This window comes from Medicago sativa, chromosome 5 (genome assembly GCF_051527215.1).
Source record: "Medicago sativa cultivar Bolivia chromosome 5, Bolivia_mono, whole genome shotgun sequence".
NCBI lineage: Eukaryota > Viridiplantae > Streptophyta > Magnoliopsida > Fabales > Fabaceae > Medicago > Medicago sativa.
Genome location: NC_140753.1, coordinates 43873369 through 43885626, shown reverse-complemented (window position 1 = coordinate 43885626; position 12258 = coordinate 43873369). Strand labels below are relative to the sequence as shown.

Below are 12258 nucleotides of genomic sequence, written 5' to 3'. Positions count from 1 at the left end.
AAAGCTTGAAAGAATCATCAGTAATTTCTGGTGGGGGAGCAACTCAGATAACAAAAAAATTCACTGGATCCATTGGCCAAATTTGTGTAAAGCTAAGAAAGATGGTGGAATGGGATTCAGGGATCTCAGAACTTTCAACCTAGCCCTGTTAGCTAAACAGAGCTGGAGAATTCAAACTCAACCGCAATCCCTTATGGCCAGAGTCCTAAAAGCAAAATATTTACCTCACTCTTCTATATGGGAGGCGAGAAAAAGGCAAGGGATTAGCTATTCTTGGCGCAGCATTCTCCAGGCCAGCTGGGTTGTCAAAAAAGGAAGCTACTGGACAGTAGGCAATGGTAAGTCCATACACATTTGGCAGGACAATTGGCTGCCTAACCAAAATGGCTACAAATTTTTTACCATGCAACCTTCTGACTGTGACATACAGAATGTCAGTGACCTTATTGATATATCAACCTCTAGTTGGAAAACTCCTATACTCCAAAAATTCTTTCTACCTTTTGAAATCCAGAATATTACCCATACCAACAAGAAGAATGAGCTTGTTTGGACAAACTCCCCTAATGGAAGCTACATAGTTAAATCTGGTTACAATGCCATTAAACAATGGGAGGAACATACTTTGGATAAACCTAGCAGCTCCTCAACCATGTGTGATTTAGCTTGGAACAGGCTTTGGAAACAAAACATCCCCCCCAAACATAAATATTTAATCTGGCGCATTCTTAATAATAGATTACCAGTTAAGACTAACCTGGTCAACAGAGGTGTTCGGAGCGACCCTCTTTGCCCAAGATGCCATGAAAAGTTTGAATCTTTATTCTATACCTTCATGCATTGTGAATGGGCGCGTCGTGTTTGGTTTGCTTCTCCCCTCCACCTGAACTTCCAACACTTTAATCACGTGAATTTCAGTGACTGGCTGTTTGATAACCTACGACAAAAAAGCCAACATTGTATGGAAATTATTTCAGCTATTAGCTATGGTATTTGGTCTGCCAGAAACAGTCTAATTTTCAACAACAGAGACATACCTATCAACGATGTTTTATCCAGATCTTTACAATCCATTCATGACTATCAAGTTCAAAACTCGCAGCTTTTTTCGTCGACCTAGCAGCGAAACGCCTGGCTTGGACCATCGTGACAATCGCTGGAAACCTCCATTGGATCCGGCTCTTAAGCTCAACGTGGATGCTCACCTTCTGGGTGATGGCCGTTGGGGTTTGAGGTTTGTGTTTCGGCGAAGCTGTGGACGGCCCGCCGTGGTGGCAACTAGGACTATAACTGCTCCGGATGATCCTTGCGTTGCTGAAGCTCTGGCAGTCAAGCTCGCCTTAGATTGGATACAGGAAGCTGGATGGCGAAATGTTGTTATTGAATCTGATGCTAAGGCTTTAGTGGATAAGATTAGGATTAGTAGATTTCCTAGAGGGTATTGGGGGCTCATTGGCCAAAATTGCTTAGAGATTCTATCTCAACTTCCAGACGTTTCTATCTGTTGGGTTAGGAGAACCGGCAATTGGGTCGCTCATGCTACTGCCTGTAACACCCTATCTCTATTAAAGCGATAAAAGACGCGAATATAACGAATATTCAAGAAATAGGTGCTACGTCATCAAACGAAAACAAAACATACATGTATAAATTATCAAGTTTCATAACATAGCAGCGGAACATGTATATCAATCATAGGAATAACATCTTTGAATCTCATGATAATAAATACATCTCGATCTCAGATACAATCAATATCTCAACTCCAAAACTACATAATCAAAACAGAATCCAGCATGCAAGTACTACCCTAGATCAGAGCCCTAATCTAGACACTTGCACATAAAAAGAGGAACTCCGCTCCTCGACAACATCAAACATATAGTCTAAGCACCCTGCACTCCATCTACCCGTCCATACGGAAAGGTATGTGGTAAACCACTGAGGGTTAACATTACATCATCATAATCCATTGTAGAATTAACAAGAACATTGGGAATAAAAGATATATTCAAGAACGATGAATAACAAATCATACATGTACTCATGAGTATTCGTAACATTTATATCATTCAAGATCATTGAATATTATCATTCCAAGTTCATATCCAGAAGTGTATCATACACATATCACATTTTCAATCATGTCAATTATCAATCAACACATTCAATCATCATGCACAATTCAATGCATTTCAATTCACCAACAATGTATGCAATGTCTCTAGACTCATCTAGATGCATGTGGTGCCAAGTCTCCTCCAAGGCCTTCACCTCCGATGCAACAAAAACATCGTAATCACCTCAATTGGATATAAAATCCACCACCATCAGTCATGAATGCATGAACATATGACTCGACTACAATGCATATGTTCACACAAACAAATCACCTCACCATCACCAACATTTAGTATATATGCATTAGACAACAATTCACCACCACTTGACATATATACAATCAACAACATCATCTTCTTCACATAGTTCACCATGAACAATCAATACTTCCTATAATCCGGGTAAGGAAGACAAATACACAAAAATATGATATATAACATTATCATCATCCAACATCCACTCACAAGTCTATAATTAATCATAGGAATCCCATTTACAAAAAGGGTTTATCAATCAAAGGAACTTTAAAACAAGTTTGCACAAGTTCGTCTCACATTTCACAACTTTGAAAATATTGGAGGTTATGAACCAAAACCAATTTAACAAGCTCAATTGCCTATGCCATGTATTCTCACAAGTCACATATGCGTGCAGTAGAGGTTACAAAAGCATTTCATCGGCCACATATGAAGAATTCACAAAATCACGAAGTTCATCTAACTTTTTCCACTTTTCCAAAACTATAAGTTTCCAAAACAAAACAAGTAATTAATCCATGGAACCAGTTGTAATCATCATTAAAAATCATATAAACATTATTCAAGTATAATCCCACTTGGTTTCCTTGAAAAGAATCAAGTTCCGGAAGGTCCGTGTTCTTGACCATTTTCAAGTTTCAAGCTTAATCTTTCAAAATCAATCCAATTCGATTCAATTGTTATTCCAGTAGGATTATAGATGCAAACAGTGTTTATAGAGGTTGGAAGAAGTGTTAGAAAATACTCTGATAGGTCCCAAGGTTCACAAAAGAAAAGTCAAAAATGACTGAACAGAGCCCATCACGCTTAAGCGTCCAGACGCACGCTTGAGCGTCCACAAAGCCGTAAGTCTGGGTTCTGCACGCTTACCGCTCGCTTAAGCGTGCAGTCTGATTTCCAGAATTTCAACTTTCGGGTTTCAACCTATTTTCAGCCAAAAATCCCCATTTTGATCATTTTAAAGCCCCAAACTAAATCTCAAAGATGTTTATAGGTCATACATGTTACAAAGCACTCAACATACATCAAATTTGGAATTATAACATCAAATGCACATAGTTCATCAAATTATCATTGCTTCCTCAACTTTCAACAACAACACAAAACCTCTACATCAATTCATCAATCTTGATACCCAAAGCATGAACTCAACAACAACATGTTCCAAATCAATAACAACAACTAATGAACATAAATTCTTACATAATTCAACAACAACAACTTCATTATTCACATATTTGCTCAATAACACAATATACCAACAACTATGCATTTCAACATGTTAATTCACATACAATCACACAATTATCATGTAATTCATGTTCTCAAACATAACAACAACATTCATGCACGAATTCACAGAAATTAGATTCAATTTAACAATTTCTCAAAATGGGTAAAGAATAAAAATTATGAAATTATGAATGAAGCCTAACCCTCTTACCTCTAGCACCAAGAATCTCTGACCCAAGCACTAAAAATAACACGAATACAAAATTACAAAATTACAAAATAAATAATAAAATAAATCTAGCGAAAAATCGGGCTGTTACAACTCTGCCCCACTAAAAAGAATTTTCGCCCTCGAAAATTACCTGAAGGAAACAACTCCAGATACGAAACCTTCATCCTACTCTCCGATTCCCAAGTAGCACTCTCGCCAGTTGGTCCAACCCAAATCACTTTATCCAAAACGATCTCCTTGCCACACAAACGCTTCACTTCCTGATCCTCAATCCTAACTGGCCAGGTCTCAACAGTCAAATTATCTCTTACTTCCAAATCATCAACTTGAATCACATGAGACGCATCATACACATACTTCCGCAACTGAGACACATGAAACACATCATGAAGATTTGACAAGGATGGCGGTAACGCAATCCGATACACTACAACCCCAACCTTCTCAATAATTTCAAATGGTCCAACAAAACGAGGAGTCAACTTCCGACACTTCAAAGCACGACCAACACCGGTTACAGGATTCACCCTTAAAAACACATGATCACCGACCTGAAACTCAATGTCCTTCCTTCTCTTATCATGATAACTCTTCTGCCTACTCTGAGACGCTCTCATCTTCTCTTGAATCATCTTGACCTTTTCGGTCGTCTCTTGCACCACATCCGGTCCTAACAAAGCACTTTCACCTGACTCCTACCAACACAACGACGTCCTACACCTCCGACCATACAAAGCCTCAAATGGTGCCATTCCGATACTAGAATGAAAACTGTTGTTGTAAGTAAACTCAATCAACGGTAAACATTCGACCCAACTGACACCTTGCTCCAACACGTAAGCCCTCAACAAATCTTTCAAACTCTGAATAGTCCTCTCCGTCTGACCATCAGTCTGGGGATGATAAGCAGACCTCAACCTCAACTTAGTTCCCAAAGCAACTTGCAAACTCTCCCAAAACTTAGAAGTAAACCTCGGATCCCGATCCGACACAATACTAGAAAGAATACCATGCAATCTAAGAATCTGCTCAATGTAGATCTCAGCCAACTTCGCCACAGACATACCGGTCTTAATAGGAACAAAATGTGCCGACTTCGTCAACCAATCAACAATCACCCAAATCGAATCAAAACCCTTCACAGTCTTCGGCAAAGCGCCAACAAAATCCATAGAGATACTATCCCACTTCCATTCTGGCACAAACAACGGTTGCATCAAACCTGACGGTCTCTGATGTTCAATCTTAGACTTCTGATAAACCAAACAAGCATACACAAACTCTACGATCTCTTTCTTCATTCCAGGCCACCAAAACAACCTCTTCAAATCCTGATACATTTTAGTCGCTCCTGGATGAATACTCAAACTACTTCTGTGACCTTCTTCCAAAATTCGTCTCTTAAGTTCAAGAACATCTAGTACACAAACACGATCACGAAACATCAAAACACCGTTCTCACCCAACCTGAAGTCTCCACCCTTGCCTTGATTAATCAACACGACTCGATCCACAAGTTCCAAATCTTCCTTCTGACCATTCTTAATCTCTTCCAAAATATTACTTATCAGCTTCAACATTCCCAACCTCATACCCTCCGGTGTCAACTCACTAACCAAACTCAAGTCTTGAAACTGCTCAATCAATTCCAACTCTTTAACCATCAAAGCAGATATATGCAACGACTTCCTACTCAAAGCATCAGCAACAACCTTCGACTTCCTAGGATGATAACTCAACTGAAAATCGAAATCCTTAAGATACTCTAACCATCTTCTTTGCCTCATATTCAACTCCTTCTGGTCAAACAAGTACTTCAAATTCTTGTGATCACTGAACACCTCAAACTTAGAACCATACAAATAATACCTCCAAATCTTCAACACATACACAACGGCCGTTAATTCCAAATCGTGAGTCGGATAATTATTCTCAAGCACTTTCAACTGCCTCGAAGCATAAGCCACAGCCTGACGATTCTGCATAAGCACACCACCAAGACCCATCTTAGAAGCATCACAATACACAACAAACTATTCCTTTGGATTCGGCAAAATCAACACTGGAGCTGAAGTCAACCTATTCTTCAACTCTTGGAAACTCTTCTCACACTTAGCATCCCAAACATAAGCTTGTCCTTTCCGAGTCAACTGCGTCAATGGCAACGCCAACTTAGAGAATCCCTCAATGAACCTCCGATAATAACCTGCCAAAATAAGAAAGCTTCTTACTTCAAAAACAGACTTAGGTGATTCCCACTGCAACACTGCATCTACCTTCGACAGATCCACTGCAATACCACCTTTAGAAATCACATGACCAAGGAAACTCACTTCCCGCAACCAGAATTCACACTTCGATAACTTAGCAAACAACTTCTTCTCCTTCAAGACTCCCAACACAATCCTCAAATGCTCGACATGCTCTTCTTCAGACTTCGAATACACCAAAATATCATCTATAAACACCACCACAAAACGGTCCAGAAAAGGATGAAATATCCTATTCATATATTCCATGAAGAGACCTGGCGCATTAGATACTCCAAATGGCATCACAGAATACTCATAGTGTCCATACCTCGTTCGGAACGCAGTTTTGGATATATCTTCCGCCTTCACTCTAATCTGATGATATCCTGATCTCAAATCAATCTTGTTGAACACTTCTGCACCAACCAACTGATCCATCAAATCATCAATCCTCGGAAGCGGATACCGATTCTTGATTGTCACCTTGTTCAACTGCCGATAATCTACACACCACCTCATGCTTCCATCTTTCTTCTTAACCAATAAAATAGGAGCACCCCACGGAGAAACACTCGGTCTAATAAACTTCTTTTCAAGCAATTCTTCCAACTGCTTCTTCAACTCTCCCAACTCTGATGCAGACATCCGATACGGCGCAATTGAAATAGGACTCGTTCCAGGTACCAAATCAATTGCAAACTCAACTTCCCTCTCCGGCGGTAACTCAGTAATGTCGTCCAGAAAAACTTCTGGAAACTCTTGCACTATCGGCAAATCACCAACTCCTTTCTCACTATTCTCCTTCAAGGAAGCAAACATTATGAACACATTAGCTTCACCGTCCAAGGACTTCTTCACTTGTTCCGCGGTCAATAACTTCCCACCTTCCTCAGCTACCGGCTTAGAAAACGTTACACTCTTGGTCAAACAATTAATGTTAACACCAAAAGTCAACATCCAATCCATTTCAAAAATCACGTCCATATGCTTCAACGGAAGACCACAAGATCCATCTCAAAATCAACATTACCAAAACTAACAGGACACTTAGCACACACTAAAGAAGTAGTCACCGAACCACTAGCTGGGGTGTCGATAACCATCCCTCGCAATAACGGAGTCACAACCAAACCCAAACGCTCAACACAACTAACCGCGATAAAAAATGAGTAGCACCAGTATCAATAATTGCAATCAAAGATGTACTATTGATAAAACACATACCTCAGATGAGACTATCCGAATGCTCCACTTCTTCCGCATTCAGTGCAAACACCTTTCCTGCTGCCTTCTTCGGCTTGGTACACTTAGTACTGATATACCCCTTCTCACCACAATTGTAGCAAGTGATCTCCTTCTTGCACTCAAACGCCTTGTGACCTGCTTCCCCACACTTGTAGCAACTCTCTCCCTTCTTGCAATCATTAGAGTAATGACCCAAAGTTCCACACTTGTAGCATCTCACCTCAGCAACATTCGACTTAGAGCCTCTACCAGATTCTTTCTTCTTTCCTTTTTCCTTACTATACGGCTTCCCAAATCCATGACCCTTTCCATTCTTCTCATTCTGAGCCTTGTAGTGATTGGCCTTAGCCCTTCCAGCATCATCAAACATACGACACTTATGCACCAAAGTGTCAAAGTCACGTATCTCCTAAATACACATGTACTGATAGATGTCGGGCCTCAAACCGCTTTCAAACTTCACACACTTGGAAACCATAGCATCCTCCGCAATGATGTACAAACAAAACCTCGAAAGCTCTTCAAACTTGGCAGCATACTCAACCACTGAACGGTTCTCTTGCTTCAAGTTCAAGAATTCCACTTCCTTCTTGGTCCTCAAATCCTCAGGAAAGTACTTCCTCAAACACTCAGTCTTGAACCTAGCCCAAGTCACAGCTCCACCAGCCTCAAGCCTTCCCTTAGCATTTGTCCACCAATACTCAGCCTCCTCAGCAAGCATATGAGTAGCCAATCTGACCTTCTGATCCTCACTAGTCACCATAGCACGGAAGATCCTCTCCATGGCTTGTACCCATGTCTGAGCTCCATCCGGGTCATACCTACCCTTGAACCTGTTTCTCAAGAAACGATCAAGACTTCATTCCTCAACTTCTCCAGGATCACGATGACCAACCGCCGCCTGCTCGTTAGCCTGAGTCAACACCTGAGCCATCGAAGCCAAAGCCTGCGCAATCGCCGCATCATCTCTACCACCAGCCATCTCACTTCTACACCAAAACCAAACCAACAGATAAGAACAACAGCACAACAAAACAAGTACCGAAGGTAACTCATTACCATTCGCATACTAACAGGAAAATTCAACGAATGCTAGTCCGGACAAGACTGACCACGACTCTGATACCAACTTGTAACACCCTATCTCTATTAAAACAATAAAGACCCGAATATAGCGACAAGACTACGTGAATAATTATATTTTTTTTTTACTTAAAGGACAAAGAAACTTTACTCAAGAGATGTCAGCCACTACTTCTTTCATCGAAGTATATTAACTTCAGGAGACAAAAGATGTTTCACTATTGTGATGTCAGGTATCATCACTTCATTAAAGTGCAATGAGACCTCAAACTTCAATAGTTGAAGACATTTGGTTCCAGATCACCATTGCCACTTTTCGTTTTCAAATTGGATGTGCTACTTCCCCTTATTCTCTCATTCTCCTTCCTTCACCAAATTGAGTCTATCTCTAATTCTCTCTCTCTCTCTCTCTCTCTCTCTCTCTCTCTCTCTCTCGATATTATGTTTTATTTTTTCTCTCACTTGATTTTCTCTCCAAAATTTAGAGAGAGAGATACAACTCGATGAAGGAGGAGAAGGAAAGAATTAGCGAAATTATTGGCGGATATTTCTTGAGACCCATGGGAACCATGATCCAACCCCCCCCCCCCCCCCCCCCCCCCCCCCAGTTTTCCATATAAGGCGTAATATTTCTACTATTTTTTTTGTTAGCGGAGGTTCTTGTTTGAACATGAACCCACATCCGCCACACTACATTCAAAGCAAAATAATCCACAACAACACAATTCATAAATTTGACAATATCTTGAAATAGTTTAATTTATATTCCACAAATTTTTACATCCCCAACAAAACAGTTCAAGATCGACCACCAAAAGGAATAAGATCTAAATCCTTTCCTTTCATCAAAATGCACCCACAGCTCGACTCTGGTGACTTGAACACCATTTTTCAACATAGACGCTATAGGCTTATAGTTATTATGTCAACATATTGTCACCAAGGGACGACGTAATAGGCTATGCTACCGACTTGGGAACAACTATTATAGACCAAGTCAAAACCTAATTTAGACTTCGCCTCATTAAGGCTATATCCTGCGGTCCACTCTAAACCCACACAAATAGTTGTACAACATACAACATATCTTTCTTCAAAAAAAAAAATTCAACATATCTATGAATAGAGATCCAACCCTTAGAAGTAGACTTTGCTCGTTTTAATGCTCATTCTCCCTTTCTTATTTTTTATTATTTGAAAAGTAATTAATTTTCTTTAACAAACTTTTTTTTTTTGTACAAAAACAAACTAAAAAAATATTAAAGGACAGACCTAAGACAAGGTTATCAATACGTCATGGGTCCTTAAACTGTCATATTCCTTGGCACTTTGAAATAGATTCGGTTCTTTAAACGACACTCCATAAAAGACAATCCTAATATCTAGTCATGATACGACTCTTACTAACTTTTCTAGTTTCATTCGATTCACAATAGTTTGTGACACCAAAATAGTTCCCTATAAAAGGACCCCTGCATATGGTACATCTACATGCTTGATGCAACAAGATTCACATGTCATACATATATTTGTCTAGGGACCTCAAATCCATATAAAAGATTAAGTTTCCAACTCACATGCTGTTTAAAAGGACACGCAATATGGTGTTTCACTACCATTTTCATTCATAGCCATGAGTGAGGCGGTCACGGTTCATCACCCTTGTGGTCCCCAATCATATCGTCACCAATCAGTGACATACATGATTGCACATTCGAACAATATGGACACAAAGCGTGAAGATGTATTTAGAAATTAGAAGTGGGTCGGTTTCATGGTCCGTTCAAAAGACCACTTTCATTTAGTCGTTTTCATAGGATACTCATTGCCAACTCCACTTCTAGCCTAAGGTGATAAAAAACCACTAATGGGAGCTGGACAAATAATATGGCTAATTATAATTGGTCCAATATTAATTACATACACCATTTTTCCGGCGTTTATTATTTAAGTATATTTTAATGTCATTACGTCACAAATATTTTATAATAATTTTTGAAGAAAATAATTATATTGGTTATTTATCAATTTGAAATTTAATTGATTAGTGATCAAATTAAGTAATAAGATTAATTAGATTTCTATTTGGATAGTTAGTTAATTAATTGATATGGGCTCAATATGGGTGTATGTTTGGATGATCTATTAACGAAATAATGGTAAGCCTTAGTGGTCTCTAATACACCATACCGTCAATATGCTCTCTTCTCCTTATCAGAAGAGAACTTGAAGCGTAAAGGTACTGGTTGAGAAACAACCAAATCAACTGTTGCTAACTTTAAAGTGTTTTTCAGATTACTGTCGGAGAACTAATTTTTCATCGTGATCCAAATATTCTTAATACCTTTAATCTATGTCTTTAATCAATCAAACATATTTTTTTTTGAAGGAAAATCAATCAAACATATTGTATATCTGGTTATATTCATGCTCAATATTTTATTTGCTCTCGCTAATGCTTTATAATTTTGTTTTGTATTGAGCATGTCTTGTGAGATTATTGATCTTTATTTGCTCTCGCTAATGCTTTATTTAGCGATTCCACTATTATTAATTATTATAAGATATTATAAAAAATTTAGTGAAAAATAAAAACGAAAATAATACAAGAAAAATTAGTAAACAATAATAAAAAAAATTCTTCATATTGACAGAGATAGGAGACAAAATTTACATGGATATAGAAAGTCTTGCTTGGGCTGGTTTAATGGTAGCTTTTACATTTTCCCTTTCCCTTGTAGTATGGGGAAGAAGTTTGAGTTAAGAGATCAAAATGTCTCAATTATTTTATAGCTAAGTTCTTCCATTTTTTAACTATTGAATTTTGTTATTTTATTAATGAAATGCAATTCGATACTTTATTTTGAAACTCTATTGTATTCCAGTGGTGGAATATAATATTGAAAAAAAAAATACTCTTTAAATCAAACAAATTCCAACAATTAGACGCACCTTTGAAAGATGGTCTAATATTAAAATACATTTTTTTACCTAAGATGATAAGGTTCACCTTTAAATTGTTATTGAGAGGTCCATAGTTATTTTTGTTGGTCTCACTAGAACTAAACACTCACTAACGAAACTAAACCGACTTATTATTCATATTATTACTAACTGAAATAAATAAATTCAATTAACTATATTGATATAAATATGAGTCACATTGGTAGGGGTTGTGTGAGTTTAGTGAATAAAATACTTGATAAAAGTTAAAAATAAAATAAAAAATGATACAATCTTCGACACTGAATATATCACATTTTTTAATGTAACAAAAAAAAAATGTCACGCTACATTGAATAATGACTTGTTTGTTACGGATTAAAATAAAAATGATTTTGCTATGAAATAATTTAGAGATAATTTTATAGAGACTAGCTAAAAGACAGGCACTCATCCTTCAAAAAAAAAAAAAGACAGGCACTCACGTGCCTGTCTTTCCGCTCTTTTTATTGCATGAACGTTTGAATATTATGAACGGTGTTTTTTTTATAAAATTTTTATTTTGATTAAAACTAAAAATATAAATGTTTGTTGCTTTCAAGTTATAACAAACCAAACCAACCATGATTATCAATTTCAATGACGCCAACAACAATTTTTATTATAAACAAAATTGTTTAAGAGTATAGTTTTTTTTTATTTTGGCAAAAGTGGAATAGCAGAGCGCTAAAACCACCAAATATATTAAAACAACAAAGATGAGTACAAAAAAAAAAGACAAAAAAATTCATATTCTTTAAAATTTGAGCACAATTCTTCCATCTGTTCCTTAATATACAAGGCACCTGAGAGTTATTTTTCAAGGCGTGGACAACCATAGCAGAGTCAAGTT

The 12258-nt window shown here is 37.8% G+C and overlaps 1 protein-coding gene across 1 annotated transcript; it reads left to right on the top strand.

Moving 5' to 3' along the window:
• Positions 1–1046: 1046 nt before the first annotated feature.
• Positions 1047–1577, top strand: LOC146922312 (uncharacterized). Its single transcript, XM_085711517.1, has one exon. It carries the CDS (start codon positions 1047–1049, stop codon positions 1575–1577), a length of 531 nt encoding a protein of 176 aa, XP_085567643.1.
• Positions 1578–12258: the final 10681 nt, after the last annotated feature.

Excerpts from the sequence above, each read along its gene's own strand:
- LOC146922312 (XM_085711517.1), top strand. The coding sequence starts at position 1,047 with ATGTTTTATCCAGATCTTTACAATCCATTCATGACTATCAAGTTCAAA.